Source organism: Uranotaenia lowii, chromosome 1, assembly GCF_029784155.1.
Source record: "Uranotaenia lowii strain MFRU-FL chromosome 1, ASM2978415v1, whole genome shotgun sequence".
Taxonomy (NCBI): domain Eukaryota; kingdom Metazoa; phylum Arthropoda; class Insecta; order Diptera; family Culicidae; genus Uranotaenia; species Uranotaenia lowii.
This window is the reverse complement of record NC_073691.1, coordinates 7,922,644-7,944,206: the sequence shown is the minus strand read 5'-3', so window position 1 is coordinate 7,944,206 and position 21,563 is coordinate 7,922,644. Positions and strand designations below refer to the sequence as shown.

General features: G+C 37.3%; 1 protein-coding gene across 7 annotated transcripts in view; it reads right to left on the bottom strand.

Annotated features, from left to right (window-relative positions):
* LOC129740622 (moesin/ezrin/radixin homolog 1) overlaps positions 1–21,563 on the bottom strand; it is a 66,163-nt gene that overhangs the window by 29,910 nt on the left and 14,690 nt on the right. For 5 of the 7 annotated variants that reach the window (XM_055732343.1, XM_055732341.1, XM_055732344.1 and 2 more), the window contains exon 3: positions 12,102–12,217. In XM_055732343.1, coding sequence (XP_055588318.1) covers positions 12,102–12,113 — 12 coding nt within the window. In that variant the 5' untranslated portion in view covers positions 12,114–12,217. Of the gene's footprint in view, positions 1–12,101; positions 12,218–17,298; positions 17,449–19,402; positions 19,645–21,563 lie in introns of those variants that run through there. The other 2 variants (XM_055732346.1, XM_055732345.1) reach the window with 2 other exon arrangements.

The following is a 21,563-nucleotide window of genomic DNA, read 5'->3' as shown; positions in this document are numbered from 1 at the left end:
CGGAAATCATCTTAACATGCAACTTCAGATGATTACCCACCAATATAAGCTATGCAAGATAGAGATGAAATAAAAATCCCTCCGGCTGCACATTTTGCGAAACTCTACACGTAAGTATGTACCTACCTACTTTATATGTAAGTACACATATTCGTAGGTGATTTTGGGACCATCATCACGGTAGTTTTATTTTTTCCATTTTGACGCAATTTCTTGTGGTTTTTTAAGTAGCCTCGATGTTTACCCATTGCATGATGATTGAATCACCATAATCCCACTACACCGCCAGCCCAGTCAGCTGTGTTTGTGTGCTAAGAGCCACCGCGATCCATTCTCCTGCGAGAGCTGCCGCTGGGATGAACGAATACCTACGTGCGCCTGCATTGCATTTCGTTGAAACCTGTTTTCCGTTGAAAACTTTTTGCCTTTTTATGGTTTGTTGTAGGTATGGTTATGTGGGGAGATGACGGCATCGAATCTCCGGGGAGATTCCCATCAATTCTCGAGATAAATCATGAGCAACCGATAAGATGCAAATTGTCTTTTTTTTGGAGAAACAACAAATCAATCTACTTCGATACCAATTATAAGAAATACCCACAAAACTACAGATTGATATCTTACGAAAACTTTAGAACGTCATCGTTTTAATGGTATAAGATTAGTCTAATATAAACCAGAGACTTGACACGTACATTCATCATTCAGAAAAATTCGTTGAATCATTGGGGTTTCGCCACAGCAAACCCACATCATCCTCACTTTAAGACATCTGAAACTGGTAGATCGTAGCTCATCAGCGCTGATTCTTCAGGAATAGTGATGATTGCGTTTATTTTTTCTCCTTTTTTGCAGTCTTAAAACGCGCGACACACATATGTTCGTCATTTTGCACACCGAGTTTGCTCATTGTTTTATTACGCAAATATACTACGTATCTTGCTAACGAGTTTACTTGGGGGAAAAATCAACAGCAGTTTGTTTATCTTTCGCTGTGCCACCCACCCACAATCCCTTTCTTGTTGCACAATGGATAAACGCTGAAACAAGTTTGATCATCGCTTGGAAGATGACTGAAAATTCGCTAACTAAGCGAAGGTAATTTATTTTGTATCAATAATTATTAAATAGATTTAAGAAAAATTGGCATTGGGTTGGACCCTTTTTGGAAGAAGAATCTTTCAATCACTTTCTAACTAAAAACTGTAGAATCCCTCAGAATGAATCAGCTCTACTGTATGGCTGATTCAACAATGCGAGATTTATGAGTTGTTGATTTTTACACTAGATTGAGGAAAGTTGATTTGGCTATATCATTGAGGTTGTTCTTACAAAAAATGTACAGAGTGTTCAATAAGTTCAAATACAAATCATAATCACGTTAGTTTTAAATAAATTGATCGTATCGTTATAAACGTCGTATGAAACATCTTAAGAATTTTGAGAAAACTGCTACAAAAGTTATCAAAACAACTTCAAAATTTGAATTTCACACTTAAGGCTATGATCATTGATTATCCGGGCACTTTATTTCGGTAATAGCTACGTTACTAGAGCTCGGATATGCAAAACTTTAGCAGCGTTGTGTTGGTTATGAAAGGGACTATCTTGCCTATTTGTTTCACATTTTTAAGTTAATGTGTGTTTGAGATATTTACGATGCAAACAGACAAGGTAAAAATAATTTTGCACAATTGCCTCGGAAATTCTTTATTTTCGACTTGAACTAGAACATGAACGACTTGAATTTTCGACTCATGAACGGTTGTTTTTTTCTGAATTTTTTTTTGTCCAAATGGTTGAGAAGTATAGGAGCCACTCTCTGATCTCAACTATGGTAAATAGTTTTTAGGTATTGGGGATAACTGAATGCAGACCCCTTAACTATGCAGTAAATCCATTTCTGGCGGGCAAAAAGTGTTGCCTGACTAGTAGACACCAGTAAATAATTAATATTGAGCAGTTCCGTAGATCGCAATTTGTGCAACCGGGTTTTACGTAATATGACAGATGTGTCCTAATGATGGACCAAGAAATTTATGTTAAAACCGAATTTAATAGGTTAAATTCTTCGAGATGCCTACTCATGGAAAAGTTCCAACCAGATTCCAATTGGTTTTTACAGGTGAATTTGTGTAAAATATCAAAGTTTTGCAATGGTTTTGCTTCCGTGGTGAAAATATTCATAACTGAAAAAAGTGTGCAAAGATAAAAAAAAAGAGATTTTATAATAAAGTAGTAGTATTTCTTGTAACAAACGATATTTTTTTTATCTATTTTTACATTAAATATCATATTAACTCCTTCATTTCCTCCATAGAAAGTTTTTCGATCAAATGAAAAGTTTTTAAAATACACACGTTTGTAACTGCTCGGATACTAAATGATCATAGCCTTAGAATATGTTGTCCAGGCTACAAACAGTGGTCGGAAAATCGCTCAAGAAAAGCAATCAGGAATGGTTTCTAGCTAGAATGATGCTACCTCCGAGTGCTGTGATACGCACGTGGTAAAAATACCCATTGAATATATGTCGAAAATCAACACTAACTTGATACAAGAAGATATACCATGCCCCACCGGAGGCTACCGTTGCTATTCGTCACGTGGCTAATCGACGGTGATCGACATACTTGGTGATACATTTTGAACGTCGCTCCCTCAATCATTCCCGAACGTCTATCCTCGCATCATTGTTGATAATGCTCGTTATTGATAGACGATCATTAATGTTTCAAAAGGAAAAATCTGAATAAATACCAGGACCACATGTTCAAAAAAGCTGTAGCACATGCTGGACAGTTCATTGCGGTTACCTAGTCATGATTTTGTCCTTCTAGGCAAAACAAAAAATAAAAAATCATAGCTGATAGCCTACATAGATCGCTCAGAACTGATACATATCAGTTATGATCCTAAAGGTTGAAAGTCGTTAGGGGAAGGAAATCAGCATCGAGACGTTCGTTGCTGATAGTCTGCGTCCTTTTTTACCTCATCATGTATCGCAAAAGTGTTTCAAATACAGAAGCGTCGTTGTCATGCATGATTGTTTGTATGATTTGGTTGAAGAAGGAAAAATTGACTGCTTTGATTTTTTGGCTCTGAATGTAGTCAAGCATGGCTCAGTGAAAATGATTGATTTTCGGAAGCATGGCTACAAATATTAAAAATGGAAAGAATTTGCGACTAGTTTATGTCAGTTTTTGTATTTTTTAGTAATGAAACTTTTTGTTTACAGTTTGTTTCATACGACATAATGAAAGCTCACGCGAGGAATTAGTCTTTGTTGGAATAGGTCGATTCACGCACTGCCTGACCTCACTGTTTTTGACACTTCGCGATTCCTGTTTTGATTCCTTATTTTCCAAAACTACACACTGAGGAAGCACAGCAAATATTTGGGTCTTCATTGAATTCTCATTCACACATTTTAAGTAATAGTTCTCAGCTCAATTTTGGGATGAGAAAAATTAAAAAATGAAATGAGTTGTTCAGAAATTAGATGTATCAAATAATGGAAAATCAATCATTTTAATCGTAAATCCAGCTGAAAACAGAAATATTAGAATAGAGTGATTTAAACTTAAAAGTTAAACTATTCAGCGTTATTGTTATTCCGCGAAAATATCTTATCGTAACAAATTTAGAATAGTTCACCCTTTTTTCAGTATGTTTACTGGAGAATTCACCCATAGATATAGGATTCTTTTGTCCCTATAGTGTTGTCGTACAAGTATGTGCATTTGTTTACAGCTTCCGTTCAAAATAACACAAGAAACTTCCGGACAATCAAATCAGTACGTTCGAATTATTTAGAAGCTTCCACATTTGGAAATTCGATGGGACTTTTGGTTTCAAGTAGAAGCGCTGCCCAAGAATATTTAATGCGAAGTGGGTTGGTCCAGAAGGAATGAGTTGAAAAAAGGGTTTTAAAAACATGTTGAAACATTAAAGAATTTTCAACTTTCTGATGTTCATTCACGGAGAGATAACCGCTAAGAAACACACACACACACACACACACACACACACACACACACACACACACACACACACACACACACACACACACACACACACACACACACACACACACACACACACACACACACACACACACACACAAAATGGGACTTGGTTTTTTGCAATCCTCAAACTGAGTTTTGAAATAAATTTCTTGACCGTGCAGCTACACGAAAAATTTCGCCGTACCCCGTTTCTCGTTCGTCAAATTTTGTAAACAGAACGTGCGAGCTGTCACCACAAAAGGTAATATACGTCATCGTGAATCGACCCATGGATTGGTTATTCAATAATGCTTAATCACAAAATTTGTATTGAAAAAATTGCATCTTTAATCATTATAACTTATAACGTGCTTGAGACCTTCCCCAAGTCCATCGTTTGCCGCACATGAAGAGTTCGATTATGGAAATTGCATCTTATTTAAGCGTGAAATACAAACCCAAGATTTTGTCCCAGCCGGGCAAAACCCGAAACTTCAATTTCAAAATTTTCCCCAAAATCCGTTCAATATTCATTCAGGGCCTGAATTTCAGGCAAATTTGGAAACTTTTCAAAAAAAAATCATACAGGAAAACACTTGAAAAATTGTTTCCAAAATTCATAACTATGAAGACTCAATTGAGACTTTTGTTTGATTATGCAAATAAAATTTAAAAAAAATCGGGCAAAATCCTGTTGGATTTTGATATTCGGAACTTAATTTTTATCAACTAGTGAGAGTATTTATGAAAAACTGCAGTACAATTGTGTACCTGGGAAAAGATTTCGAAGGTTTGGCTTTAGTCCTGAGTCGAGATTGTTACTCTAGAATCATTTTAGTCGTTCTTAAAAATTCGATTTCTGAAATAGTCGTCAAATTGCGAGGGAAGTTTAACATTTACTGATTGACAACGCAGAAAATTTCAAAAAGAATGATAACTTGAATAAACGAAATCAAATGAAAAGAAAAGTTTTTTATTCATAAGTTTTTTTTAATACACTATATACAAAGTTTTTCATCGTTCAATTTCTTTGAACGAAGATTTACTAAACGGAATTTCAATAAAATATTTTAACAATTGAATACCCTCCGGCTAAATTTTCTCTGTTCGTATCCCAAATCTACCTTATCTGAAGTCTATACTGACGTGTGAAAAAGGTTCTTAAAACGTTCTTAAGTATAAGAAAAAAAATGACGAGGATCAAATACAAATATTTTCAGAGCGTCAGCATCGCCAATTATTCATAACAGTACTGAAGAGAAAGTGGTATAAATTGAACTTGAGAAACTCCTGTCCTGACTAGATTTACTAGAAGAGTCGGCTAGGAAAAAGCGTCAAATTATCAAAAAAAAAAAAATCCGTCCTGATAGGTATTTTTGTCAGTCTTCCTGTAATTAGTTCAGTAGTCATCAAACGTAATGTACTAGAATACAATGTTCGTCATGCTTTACTTCCGTTCACCACTTTTTCCATACCATGTGAATGGGGACAAGGTCTAACGATTTGGTGGCTAGTAGTACCAAAACAAAAAAAGAAATGCACCTGATGCAGATCGTTCTCCGACTGACTGATCAATGACCCCTCTGGAACCGATTTCTATACACTGCAGTTAACGAATAATGGCAAACGACAATACGGCGTGCCACAAATTGCTCTTAAGATCGGGGACCCGAATTAGATAATAATCTGTGTGCGGCAAAGATGGCGTTGTTGTTGTTGCTTTATTTTATATCACAGCGACTGGCTGCGGCAACACGTTTTGCCAGTTTGTCTGACAACGACGAATTCGTGTGGTTTTTCTATTTTTTCCCTCTCTTTTTTCAAACAGTCGTGCGGCGTTGACGTAATCGCTTTGGAAGAAAGCGATATGCGCTCGAAACATGACTGCGACGACCACCAAAACTGATTTCGGTATGATTTCTTACACCGACACACCTGTTGTTGGCGCGTTGGATTGCAGGAATTGATTTCATTGAATGTTCGGAAATAGATAAGCAATTATCAATTTTTTTTTTTCTATTCTAGTACCGTTTCAACGAAGGGGTGTCGTTTGCCACGGGATTGATTGAATGATAAAGTAGTTTTAATATTTTACTGTTTTTTAAAGTTCACCATATGACTTTCCGTATTGTTGAAACATAGAAACTGGTTTAATAAGCCCTTATGAATTTTTTTTCAGATTTAGTCAATCCAGAGATCTATCAGCCCAATCATGGCGTCAAGCGCACGTTGTCATGCAATATGCTGCCTATCTTTCCAGTATTGAATGGGATAATAAGCTTTCGCCCTTGGATATGCCTGTTGGTCGATCGATTCTCGCCGAATACAATTCGTTCACCTCCGCCAATCGCTATCATCATCATCATCATCATCGTCATCTGGTACGCGCTATTGTAGTGCTGCCAATGGCACGTGAGGTCAGCACCTGTCTCTGTTTCTCGTGACCCGATTTTTTTTTAAATCGATGAATGAAAATAAAGCCGACCATCGATCTGGAATTTTTGAACCTTTAAATAGTTAATCATCCAACTTGAGCTGGCAAACACTTTGGTATACCTTCGTGATGCAATACATTTTTGAGAATGAGCGACATTCCGGATTTTCCGGAGTACGGTTCCGAATAATTCGGTATCTTTGAAGTGTGTGCAAGTAAACTCAAGCTTGACAATTTGATAACGTCTTCAAAGGTGGCTCATCAACAAGAACCGGGTAGCAATAGAACAGGTCCCCCATCATATCTGTAGTAGGTAATGATTACCTCACGTGGAAGGTATTTCTACCTATGCAATATCAAGTTGTCCCGTCGTCCATCAAACAACTCGAAGCTGGCCAGTAATAACTGCCTGCCAAGCTTTCGCGGGCTTTAAATTGTATGATTCATTGGCGCTATCGAAGGGTTAATCAATGATAGGATTGAAATAAATCCATAGGTCCTACCTCTTACGACCATTAAAATTTTTTTTTATGTTGTTTTTATTGAGTACCATTTAATCTTACAATAAATTACTCGAATCGGGAGTGACTCTTATCTCTAAATAGTGTTTTACATTATCATCACCCTCCAAGTTCCGAGTAGAGGAGCCAACCGTTGCATGAGAGGTTCATCGGGGCTATCAATTATTCATCATGACAGAGGGATCTAAGAATAATTCCATAATAGCCCCTCTACAACTTCGACCACATAACAAGAGATATAATAAGCACATGGTACGATCACCTTCCGCATTGTGATGTCACTCGGTAAACGATATCTGGAAAAGCAGATTCCCTCGGAGATGTTTAATTCATCTGTCGGGTTCTCGGAAAGCTTCCAAAATCAACACGGTAGTTGTTTTAAGACAAATCTCGCAAGTACACACAGCGCTGTACCGCTTCGGGGATATTTCTTTTCAATGAAACACGCAAATCCTACAAATGCAACCCCTCAGCTTTGTTCACAAGTTTTCATTAAAATTAGTGTTCTGTCATGCGATTGACGAGTTTAGGTTCGATTTTTCCGAATTCTAATACTAACCAAAATCGATCTCTCCCTCTCGACTGGGTCAATGGACAACAGGACAGATCTGTAAGCAACCGGAGCGGAACGAATTTTACAACGATTGTGTCAAAACAACAAACGATCGTACAAGCACAGAGAACAGAGTTCGAGCTGGAGCTCAACACGTGTGTTTGAATACCAACCTAAGTTTCAAACCAAAATCGTAAGTGGACTAACATCCATAAGATGTCGCTACCGGTACACCTATTTTTATTTTCATTTTTTCGACACGCTTAGAAATAAATACTCATAGCTTATCTCAAATGAGGCCAGTGCAGTGTATGATAGTAACACAAATTTTGGTGTAATAAATTTTAAAACACCATGATTTAAAAAAAAATGCAAATCATGTTTCAATTACACTTGAACGCTGTCATATGCACCAATCAAACAATTTTGGCGCTGAATTGAAAGTTGAATTCCAAGTGTTAAAGTATGTGTTGGGATTTTACTATCAGTTAACAGTTTTCTAGAACAGAAAATGTGAACATAAATGTTATAATTGTAAATTATGGCTCGATATTCTGGTTGATGTTACCTGAGATCGATACATGAGGACTTGTAACTCAGGGTTAGTAATCAGTACAAATGAATAAATAATAACTGAGTTACACATGAGTTACAAGATAACATCAACCGGAATACCGACCCACACAGCAAGAAAAAATCGTGTAATTTTAGATTGAAAACGATGCACGAAAACGGAACATCGTTTTTTATCTAAAATTACATCGAGGCGTGTAAATTTAGACCAAAAACGATGCACGAAAACGGAACAGCTTATTGTCGTGTAAAAATAAACAGCGATGTAAAATTTTATATTTTTTATTCAGGATATTTGCAAATTTTTATAAAATATTTAGATATTGTGAGTGTTATGAAAAGAAAAATACACTGTTTACAATTATTTAACATTTATTTTCAAAATTAAAAACCAACAACAATAAAGAAAAAGGACTCCCTAATTTTTTAACCAGTCGTCGTCACTGAGGGACCAAAGATAATTACGTTCCGGACAGTCATGGTTCGGATTCACAGGAGACTGCCGGGTCAGGATGGATTTTTACTCACTCAGATCGTTCAGGCAAAATTCTCGCCAGGCAATCATATTCCGGGTCGCTGCCACTGCAAAATCGGCAGTCGCTGTAATCGAGGAAGAACTGATTAATTACAATAACATCATTCGTTACTTTTCACTTGAGAAACCTACCACTTTTAGTAAACTATAGAGATGCGGGAGCTGCGTCTTGGAACGAAGATACTCGGTTTTCACACATTGATTCAACTGGAAAATTTCACAGACAAACAATGTCATTCAGTTTTAAACCAAAGAGATATAATTTTACACTGTTTGTGATATAAATTTCATTGACCGCTTGATTTTTACATCACGGAATGTAAAATTATAGCAAAACAATTTATTTCTATTCGCTTTTTGAAAAAAAGATTAAAATTACATCAAAAGGAGTGGAAAATTACATCTTTTTGTAATTACACTTGTAAAAAATAAGATCACTCGTGTTTTAGATTCCGTATACTTTTAGAAAAAAATTTCTGTGCATAATTAACAATTATAACATTTATGTTCACATTCTCTGTTCTAGAAAACTATTTACTGACAGACATACTTTAAAACTTGGAATTCAACTTTCAATTCAGCGTCAATATTGATTGAACAATATAGGGCATATGCTGGGACATATGACAGCGATTAAAGTATGATTGAAATATGATTTACATTTTTTTAAAATCAAGATGTTCTTAAAATTTATTACACAAAAAGTTGTGTTACTCTTATATATTGCAATGGCCTCATTTGAGATAAGCTATGAGTATTTATTTCTAAGCGTGTCGAAAAAATGAAAAAATATGTGTACTAGTAGCGACATCTTATGGATGTTAGTCCACTTACGAATTTGGTTTGAAACTTAGGTTGGTATTCTCACACACGTTTTCAACACATTTTTGTTCGGGGCTCGATGTCTGTTCTCTGTGGTACAAGGTCGATGATTATTATTGTGGCCGCTGCTCTGGCCAGTGGTGACGACGACGATTACGCACACGGCATGTAAATGCCCTGTGAAACACTTTCCGCGAGAAAACTCATTGACTTAACATGTTATGCTCATTTTATTTTGGAAATTCAGATATTTTTTGAGACATTTGAAATCGATATACTGGTTACAATGTTTCCTTGTTAATAATCGTCAACTTTCTGACAAATCTATCAAACAACGCTTGCCAGTCAGAGATGCCTCTAAGGCGATGGAAGTGCAGCCGAATTTGGGTTATGGTTTCGTATTAGTGCAAATGAAATGCAACTAAAATTTTGTATTTATGGAGATTCTTTGAAAAATGTATGGAAAATCAACATTATTTTATTCTTTATGTTCTAAAATATGCATCCAGCAAGCTCAGAATTGACGAATTTATAGTTCAAATTGATAAGAACAAGTTTTTAGAAGATTGTAACGCAATACGAGTTTATTGTGGTAATATATTCGAAATTGAATGTGTGATTTTTTCGCATTCCGTTGATATTTTGTGAAAGGTGTTAGGGCACTTGTTTTTAGAGAAGTTTTTGAGTTTTGCTCAAAATAAAAAAATTTGCTAAAAGAAAAACAGTACTCATCAAGCTTAAATGAGGTGAAACTTTCAGAAAGTGCGTTTTCACTCAAACGAAAAAAAACAGTTTTTCTTGACCTCAGACTTCTAAGTCTTAGATCTGATCCTTTCTATCGTAAGGACCACATTCGTTTTTTTGTTGTTGTATTTACCGCTTTCTGATCCATGCAAAACTTGAAATGCCATGGTGCAATTTTGAAGTGTAATACATTTTTGATTGTAGAAAGCATTGAAAATTTGATCGAGTGACATATACACTTGAAATCAAAAGGGGTTTCAACTCGAAAAGTTTGGTTGCCGGATTCGCAATTTGATAATTCAAATCGGAACAGCATAATTGGTGCATAAAACAAGCCTTTTCTATTTTAAATTGAGCAGAACTATTAATATAAAATTATTTTATATCGGGAGAAAACCTCGTGAAATGTCATTGTGGGGAATGAATACTTGAAAGTGAATTTTCAGCTGTTCTTACAGCGTCTTAAAACTGGTTTTTAGACATTCTCATACAGTATAGTACAGTACAAACGATTTATTCAAGTCGAGCGATTATCCAATTTTCCCTACTTTACTAGGTTCAAGTTCCGTACGCTAATAAAAATGATATGCATTTCCAGTAACGGCTTCAGCAGTAGTCAATATCGACTGGCACCTGCGCCAGATCTAAACCAGCAGAAGCCCTGAACGTCGCCGGTCAAGTCTCCAGGCAACTCTCTCGTTGGCGAATTCATTCAGAGAACGCCAAATTTGGCACCGACACGGGATTTATTAGGCGGGTATATGTACATGCAAAAGAGTAGGTGTTCTAGGGTGGTTGCGGTGTTAAGAACAGCGGTGCATCTCCACTTAAGTGGGTAAATCCAATCAAAGTTTGCACTGCATATTGTACGGCGTAGCTAAGCACACACACACTGATTGTTGCAGCAGTAACACGTTATGAAAGTATAGATGCGCGACCTTTGCATCCGAATGAAGCAGAGAGAGAAAAAGTTGGATAACATCATCACCCGGAATGAAATAAACATTGAACATTTACTGAATGATGCACTTGGGGTGTCAATCTTACGCTAATTATAATGTCTATTTAGAGATTCTGTACCACCACTGGAAGGTGCTGATGAGCTCACAACCCATCGACTTTACTTTTTATGATGACAGTGGCTGGTTTTCTCATACCAACGATCAACTTAAATTTACAATTATAATTTTATGATGAAATCCAATTCTAGTAAGACGGTAGCTTCTTATCTATAATTGTTATCGAATACACTTTCTACTGCAAATCAAATGTTTATTTTCGATTTTGTAAGAAAGTAATTTAAAAAAAACAAGATTGCCCCAGTAGAGTCGAGGCCGTATTGATCGAGACTACACTAGCAACTCTAGAGATTACAATTGGTGCCACGGCACTCTCAAATCACGACTGCTGATTTTCTATTATCTTAATGATAACAGATACGGTACGCGGTTCCGTCTTTGCGTTCTCGTGCGCCCACAACTGATTGGAATTTCCAATACACGAACAGAATTCTCATACCGCGGCCTGTGCTATGGGATTTTGAACCGCATGCGCAAAATAAAAGTAACTTGAATGATACCCACAATAGCAGCCGGCCGGCAACAAAGTCAGGCACCCTAACCTAACTATATATCACAATAATGTAATTGTCTATTATGGAAAATGCAAATACCGGTGCGCGGTCTTATCGGGAAACCTAAAACCGTGCCAACGAACCTAGGCAAATGCTGAATTCAAATATTTGATGTTGAACTCACTTGTTTATAGCTAGAGATTTCAGGACAATTTTTCATGACCAAACAAAAAAAGCACACCGAAAACAATCGATGTTATGACTCATCCTAAAAATTTACACACTCTACCTATATTGGCGGTTGCATTAGCTGACTTAATGCTAATTGGTTCTACTTACCGATTTAGGCATTTTGGACGATGTTTTCAGTTACTAAAGTGGAGGGTAAACGGGTAGGTAGAACAAAACTTAAGAAGAACTGCAACACTACGTCAGCACGATCAACGTTCGGTGACCTGAAATTTAAAAGAAAAAAAATCATGTTTATTTGTTTATTTGAAATAAAATCATCTGACATATTTATCTACTTATTTACTAATAATCCTTGAACAATATTTGAAATAAATCTAAAAATTTGAGTCTTGTGCCTGCTAAAAAAATCAATAGTTTCTATTTTGCCTTTAACTTGTTTTGTATGAGTAAAAATTGATAAAATGTTGAGTTAAACAAATTTAAAGTGTAATAGTTATAAGTACAAGCAGCCGTCGAGATCACTTCTAGACAAAAAGGGCTTCTATCAGAAATGGTTATCCATTTATTTTTTTATTTTAATTTTCTTCGTAAACCTCCTGTATTTTCCTTGCTCGGAAGCAATCACATCAACTCTAAACTAAGGTTGCCAGATTGCCCGATTGTTTCCGGGTTTGGTTATGCAAATGCAAAATTTGAGAACAGTCCGGCCCTGTCCGTTTGCCCGGATTTAATTATAAAATGTCCGGATTTTGCACGGATTTATTCACTTTATTTGACAATTCAAACAAAAAATAAAACAAATTGTGTTTTAAATTTTTTTTATGCCTTCAAAACTAAATTTTTTGAGAAAGTTTTATAAAAATAATCATGGAAGGTTTTTGAAAGCCTGAAATAAGATATAAAATCTGTCGATGTGTTTGAATAAAAAAAAATATTTCAATTTTTTTTTTAATTTTTGTTCATAATTTTCTGGGTTTTACTCAAATGTGCCCGGATATTAATCTTGCATCGCAATTGCGAAGAAACTGTTACAAACTTGTAAGAGGCGTACGCTTTTAATGCATAACCTATCAAGCTAAAATATCGCTGATTAGACAAACATTGTGGCTAATAAGCCCTATTGAAAAAATTGTCTAACAACTCTAATCGGCGTTTTACATTGCTATCTCGATCAGCAGGAAGCAAAACAAAAGTGAAAAAAAACAGTGAAATTTGGCAATGTCTGTGAATATTTAATCAACCTCCAGACATCCACACCACCCAACTCTCCGGCCCTCAAAAGTATTTCTTTGGTCGTTAAACTCGGCCAGATATGATGACGACGACGACTAAATCGGCCCATTTTATTACATCAAGCGTCAGAGCGGCCTATACCCACATTCCGTCCGCAACTCGATCGAGAGGAATGTTATCTCTACTGGTGCGAAGCGTTGATTAATTTATAACGTCGAAGCAGCACCGTGCTTTTTTCGGGAATTATGTGTCTACCTATCTCTCCGGCAAGGCAAAGGAAGGCGAAAGTAAAAGTCATCAGCCAGCTTTGCTGCTGCTCTCAGTTTGGCGTAACAGTTTCTTTTGATGTACATCACGTACTATTTAGGTATATATACCTTCTTCTTCTTCACCGATGATGGGACCAACAGAAGAAAAAAAAACCTTCAAAAGTGAATGTGGTTCACCTGACCTAACGTGCAAGAGATGAGCTAGAGTGACGGTTATCGCTTAGGAGTTTAGTAACATAACAACGAGATCCAAAACGGATCCTGTTCAATCGGATCAAGTAAAGCTGAAACGTTCTATTAGAATATAATTAGTCCTCAATATTAAAAAATAAATCGTTAGTTTTTCGGATATTTCTTACTTAGGTCCCAACGGGAAAGCATACCCAGATTGGAAACAAATTCGTTAATGTTACAAAACGTCTCCCTCGGTCTCTAGCATTTACCATGTGAGCGATCAAATTAACAAAATCTCAAGTTTTTACATCATCGCTAGTATGTTGAGAAATATGCTTTATATATAAAACTGGTCAAAATCAAACCGAAAAAATTGGAAATTGTGATGGGAATTTGTATGGAGAAAGTGATTTTCTTGTTTAAAAAATCGTTTAGCCTTACCATTAGATTAAAATTAAATTCTGCATCATGTAGTTGAAGATTCACTAAAGCAACGATTGTATTCCAAAAGCCCGAAAACATTTACCTAGAATGATTTTGGTCCTTCTGGCGAAAACATTTCTGGGAAATGATTTATTCTGGTAAAAAAATATCTGAGAAATGAGAAAATGGGAAAAATTTTCTGGAGGAAAAAATCTGGGAAAGTGTTTTTCTGAAAATTTAAATTATGGGGATTTTTCATTTTGGGCAAACGTTTTCGGGCTAATGAAGTAGGTACAACCAAAGCAAGTTGGGGAAATTAAAAAAAAATAATGCCTAATGATTTTAAAATGCATGAACAATGCACAAGATCTGATGTTATTTCCAAAATTAAAATATATTGGTCGAAAATTGACTTTTTTGTACATGATCATTTTTGGAAAAAATAGTTGATCACCTGAATTTATAAGGTGTCCCATTATGTCTAAGCACCATTTTTTTTTGTTCAGGACCTTTGAGCACAATTTTGAAACAACCCTGCTCATTCCGGATGACGTTTAAACAGTAGATTTCTGTTGAGTGTTGTTTTTTACAATTCAACTTAAAATTCTGGACCAGGCTTGTGAGAATCCACCCGCTTGACTTGACTATCTATTTTCCCTTAACAAAACGACTTCGAACTCGATTGACGGAGACTTACTACTCACATGAAGCAAAAAGCACGACTATAGGCAACATTTCTCCATCTTGTAACTGGCGAAGCTCTTTACACTTCGAATGAAGGAAGGAAGGACCTTGAGCAAACAATAAATTCTTTCTAGTTCTGCTGCTGACATCAGGTACAACTACAACTAATTGAACGACTTGTTGGCAGGGAGCAAGAACGATAATAACTAATAAATGTCTTCAGTGTTCGTCTTCGATCGTTTGAGAGAGATTAATTAGTTAGCTTTCCACGACTGGGGGATGAGAGTCCGTTACTCTGTGACGGACAAGAAGTCTATACAGTCACAGCTTCCCGCCTCATGACGATGACGGATCGCCACCCTGCTTTGGACCGGAAAGACATGCGTGCTTACGCCAGTAGAAATACTGTTTCAGTTTGGGATGTGACCAAAAAAGTGGGATTCCTTCTCCGCACTGTTTATCGTACCAAGGTAAAGTTGGGTCTAAAGTAAGCTTGCCAGGTTGACCGGTTTAATCCGGGTTCGCCCGGCTATTTAACACAAAATTTAGGAAAAATCCGGTCCGGCTTGCTTGCCCGGATTTCATTAAAGAAAGGCCCGGATTTTTTCACTTAATCAAGAAGGGTTTGTGAAAAAAAAATCGACTATTACCAACTTAATAACCTTTTTCAAAATGCAAACTGCTATAGGCAAGAAGAAACAATGTGATGTGATCGATAAGGCAGCTCATGAGCTCTCAGCAATACGAAAAATTAAGTATTTTATTTTGATGTCGTGATCTATACCGAAATATGTATGAAACCTACGAGGAATCAGGGGCGGGATTATGGAACTCGAAACAATCGAGTTTCGTTCGATTCGACCGACTTTGGCATTACCGATCTTCAACGAGCTCGATTCGAATGGAACGTTTCGAGATGATCTACTACCCGGTTTACTCGAAATCTAGTACGTTAAAATTTAGAACTCGAACGAGATACGTAAAACCAAGGTCTTTAAAATAATAGGTTATCCGTCTTTTGCTGTAAGTAGGCGAGAAGTGCGCGGTGGTGAATGATGGCAAGTGGTAGGCTCGTTGCGTTTGTTAGTAAACATGCAAAATTTTTGTTCGCAGATAATTTTATTTTAGAATCTTCAGTCAATGCAGAAATTTCTGTTCATTTTTTTAGAAAATGCCCTCGCTTACGGGGAAGTCTTGAAAACTCGAAGAAAATAAATTCCGCTTCCGTGTGTACGGTATGAAATAATTTTCTATTTTATTTTTGAAATGCTACAAATGGTTCTCTAATTGACTAGATCCCGGATCGTAGATTAAGTGCCATTTCGAAGAGTCCAGTGAGCCAGTCGGTTCATTTAGATTTGCTTCTAGAGCCGGACAGGTCTGCACACGTATCAATTTGTTTCGTGACACTATTTGACGGGCAATATTCAATTCATCAGCAGCAGTTCCAGCTACCCGAGTTTCCCTTCTTCATATTCAAATAGAACGCTTCGGGTGATTTGACGTAAAACATTGTGATCCCAGCCGGTTTTATGGCATCGCAAAAAAAATCTATAATTGAAAATTGTAAACCTGTGTGCATTTTTTTTGTTCATTTTATCTACCTGCACGTCCGCGTTCTGGAGAACAGCTTCGAAAATATGTCTAGAATTTAATGGAATATTCTTACAGCAGTAGGGCAATCACCTAGCACGATCCCTAGGAAAGGAAGATGAAAGAACTCTCATTGTTTCAACTGATGACGGTATCCTCGAAGTAGATTTTAACTTCTCGACACTTGAAAATATCCTCTGAGTTGAGGTCTACAGGAGTCTTCACGTCCGTAAAACATACAAGGCCATCGTTATATGATTTTCACTGAATTTCAGCTTGAATCGAATGACACGTAGAATAGATCTAAATTAACTGAGTGGTTTGTTGATAAACAAACGCAACGTAGCCTTGGTAGCCAATTCGGAATCCCAACATGGCTGATTCTGAAATTCGGTAGATCAGTACACCTACTATAGACCCCCCTTGCGTAAAACGATTCTAATTCGATTCGAGTTCAAACTCGAAACGAGTATCTCGAATCGAATAGGATTCATAAATTTACCCCAGATCTCAGCCGTTTGTCGTTCCATCCGGAGCCTCTCAAAGAAGATACTCAGGCTCTCTTATGGGTATCTTGTTTGTTGGCGATTTTGCTTGGATACTTAAATCTTTAAAGCTTATGTTCGCAGATGACCTTCTAATATATCAGATTTTTGGGTCAGTAATAGACTGAAATATTCAATCAGAAATTAACTTTAGAATCTGGATGATTTGAAAAGGGAAAGTCCCGTGACTACGCAAACAAATCAAGTGGGTTTCAACTCTCTAATTGGGTAATATTTTTGCCCATCTGGTTAGCAACAAAACCATATTTTTAATATACATACATATGTATATTTCTATATTTGTATATTGAAAGAATAAATACGATGTGAATGAAATGATATTGAGTTAATCTGAAACACAAATTGCCGTTTATAAAGGAGGGGGACTTCCAAATCAAAAACGTTGTTGTATAAAGGTTTTACCGCAGGGGCCAGCTGTTATCACAACGATGTGTCAGGAAAGGACGCAACACCAACTCAAGCGCACTAAATGTCAATCGTTCCGAGAATTCACCAAACGAAAGTGTGTGTGTTCCACCAATTGAAATTTTCTCGCGAAATCATTCCGTGACGAAGCGGAACAAATCGACGTGACGCTGATGTTTGTTGGTACCTGCACCTGGCTGGCCTGGCACCTTCCGCGGACCCAAAGCGGATGGTCGAGCTTCTCTCTTACAACAAACAGACAGCAGTTTTAGTGGTAAATAGTCTGACCGATGTGATCCTCCATCGAGAGACGAGATTACAACATAGTTTCTCGCGTTAAACGAAAATCACCTTTGATGATGATAAAACACTGATGTTTGTCGAATGAAAAGTTGACTGATGGTGTCAATGCTGCAGAAAAGCAGTGCAATTACAGCGAAGCACCACACATACACACAGCTGTAATCTCTGAGAAGCCTCTAGCCTTTAGACGGCCGTCACTTAATTTGACTTGTCGATAGGTTTGCTACTATTTTTTTCCAGCCACTGTAATCACGTCTTTTCAGGGTATTGGATAGTTGGCTCTCATTCACGACTTGATACAATGTATGGAACTATTAAAGAGAATCTGAAAATTAGCACTATGTAGCTTTTTTCGCTCCTCGCCTTACTCAGCGGTCAGTTTAGTTATCACTTATACCGTATTCGTTTTCACCACCCGAAAGTTTTGCACCATCCACGCTGAAAACGAGCATGAATCGAGTTTTGCACTCTCCTTTGAAGGTGTGCGTGAAATCGGCAGTGTCAACAAAAAACATCAAGCTGTCAAAAATTTATTACAGCTGGTATTTTGTTTTCGTTTTACTTCGAAAATTAAAATGAAATTTACTTTAGTTGATCATTGTCTTTTAAACAATATGAAAATTTTAGCATGAATTTATGTATTATGTTGAATTGTTAAGATTTCAGATTTATTTTGCTTAGTAGATTCGCCTCTGGCTCTGATGAACTGCAATATCGGCTGATTCTGGGCGGTCTATGTTTGCTGCTGCTAGACTGCAGTTACCCCAGCTTGAAGGTAACTGCAACTCGCAAATCCTTCGTTCGAGTACCTATTTCCATTTAAGATTACAAAAAAAAAAAAAATTCTTGGAACTCGGATCGCGGAAGTCGGGGAAGAAAATTTTGCTAACAGACCGAAACGAACGAAATTCAAGCTCCCAATGCGGGTGTAGTATCGAACTACCGTTTTTGAAGGGCAACGGGTGGGAATCCGGGACTTGGCGCAACCGAGCATCGTCACCCTAAGGCACAGCTCGAAGCTTGCTGGTAGCAGAGTAGCTTCGATGCAGCTGAACGCTTCTTGCTGTGAAGACCAACTTATATGACCCTCCCGAACAAGAATACTTTTCGGTTTGGGCGATTCCACCAGATCTTTGGGTTGGCCTTTTTGCACTCTGATTTGCTGCTCTTTTTCGGCATCGCCTGGAACCGACTGCAGCAAGCCTTCTGGACACATTTCTTCTAGGGAGCGTTGTTTGCTTTGGAACGTGCCATCCAGGTGAAATTCTCCGCCTCTGTTGGAAACGACACTGGTATTGAATCCGGAACAAGTTTCCGTTCTTCGGGATAAAAAGAGAAAAAAACAGCTCGAACGCAATTTTTGCGGTATAGAAATAAACCAACCAGCTGATATTTGTTTACATCGGGAAGCACGTGTTTTCAAAATTCATGATAGTATTGGTGAGAGCGCAAGCAACACCAAATATTTTCAGAGTGTTCCACCGTCCACTTTATGGTGCACTACCAGTGCACTACTTATCGTGAAAACGAGCATGAAAACGATAAAAAGTGCACTACCGGTAGTGCACCGGTGCACCACCACTTGAAAACGAATTCTCTATTAAAACCGCTAAAAGTTGTCTTATTTTCCGCACCAAGTTGTACTTGTGTAAGTTATCCACCTGTTAAGACACACCATATAGCTCAATACGCACAAATTAAAAACATCGATTTCCCCCCACTCTTATCGATTTGTAAGAAAACTGGAAATTCTTCAAATTTCCGAAGCCATGCTCGAGCACAATCCAACAGCACTCGCCTTCTATCCGCAATGTCGCAACTCCACACACAATCGATAGCGGCACCGACCATCAAAAACAGTAGTAAAATGAGTAAAATTGACCGCCCGTAACCGAAAACCGGACGAAATTGCACGGACGCAGCAGTTGAGGAGGAGTTCCGCAAACTTCGGGTTGCTCAGTGCGCGCAGGCAGACACCGTCCATATCAGATTCACAACAACAATAACAACTCAACAACTCACTCAACAACCAATTGGACTCGATCGACGAACGTTCGGTAAATAACTGTTGGCCGGGCTTCGAGTTCGTCCCCTGGAAGTGTCCGTTTAGTTGCTCCAACTATTTATACGCACAGATACTTAGTAGTTTACCACTACCGATGGAGGGAAAGTAGTGCCTGAACTGGAAACTAACAACGTTGGGTGTCCCCCTCATTATATTAAAGAAATATTTTGCATTGAGGATATTATTTGGATATGATAGTACTACGATAATATATTTAGTTGGTGGCTACATTGTCTAGATACAATTTTTTTTTAAATTGCCTACAGAATAAAAAACAATTTTACTTTAACATTTCGGGTAGAGAAAATCTTGTCACATCTGCAATGTTTGAATCCAATTTCAAGAACAAAATTCCCGGGATAATGAGGGCTTCAGTTAATATTCAATTTATTGTCGTGATTATATATTGTTATCTGACAATTGAATAGAGTGAAGATAGCTTATATAGTCGTATTTTAAACTTATGTAGGGAAAAGTCGGGTAAGACGGATACCCTAAGGTAGAATCGCAATAAAAAACCAGATATTGCTATTTTCATCGCAGTTTTTGTGCAGATGGGCAGTTTAGATTGTTTACTATCGCATTAACCACTGGAATTAGTAAATTTCCTTCAACAAGACTGTTTTTATAGCCATCTAAAAATGCTCGCAAATTATACTTTTCAGAAATGGTCGGGTAAAACGGACACTGTTCAGAAAAGGTACATTTTGCCGCAAAAATTGCTGTAAATGTAGATATTTTTGCAAGTTAAGTATAAGTAAACGTTTTTGAACCACAATGGAACCAACTAGTCCGAGTCCTAAAGCGAAACAGTGTGGTTTCGGAATTCCATATTTTATAGGCGCTTTCTTCACCGGAGATCCTGTTTTTACAGTTTTTATGGCCTGTTGTTTTCGATCGGCAATTGCTATTGCCAAGGTCTTCTGAAGGCATATGGAGGATCAAACCGATGAGAAATTTAAAATACCTGGAGAAACTTATGTGTCCGTCTTACCCGCCCCAGCAACTTTTTTTTCTAAACGATTGATGTTCAAGCCCTTTGACCGAAACTCGCTGATTTTCCTCTATATGGTTGAAAAGAAGCCTAAAAACCACTCTTCCTTTGAAAACGGTTGACATTTTTGGAAATTTTGCGAGTTATGAAATAGGAGGAGAGAAAATTACATCAAATAATCGAATCTCAAAGTTTTTGTTCGTTTTGTTTACTATTATAGGACCTTGCTTGCTAGAAATAAACAAAGGGTCTCGAAAGTGTTGATACACTCAGGCGAACATATTTCCATCATTAGATTAGTGCCAAACATTGTTATTCTCGAAATATTGAAAGTGTCCGTTTTACCCGATGTGTCCGTCTTACCCGACTTTCCCCTAGGCCTAAGGTTGATAATCTTTAGAAAAAATGTCCTAAAACGTTACGAAAATAACACGTTGCAAGTGCCCACCAAAATAACCACGATCACTAAAAAAGCCATTGATTTCGCCAAAACTGGCTTACAGAGCTAAAAAAGAGCAGAAGAGCTCTGAAGCTGTTTTGGATAGCGATTTGCAATGTTCTTAGTGCTTATGGTGTCTTGGGCAGTTTGCTACCCGCGTTACAGCTTTGGGCGGACTTCCTAGGGCCTTGATGGTAGTTCCAACTTTTTTCCGTGTGTTAGAATCTTTAGGTCATGGTCTAGCTCTTATATGATCAAAATTCACAAAAGGTTAGTTTTCTATAAGGATCTTAAACTTATACTGCGATGAGCGCTTGCATACCATGAGGTTCAAGTTCCTTGGTCTCCATCGTATGAAAACACCCGAATTCTACATATCTCGCGTGAGCTTTCATTACGTCGTATGAAACATCTTGAAAATTCACAGAAAATTGCTTCAAAAGTTATCAAAACAACTTTAA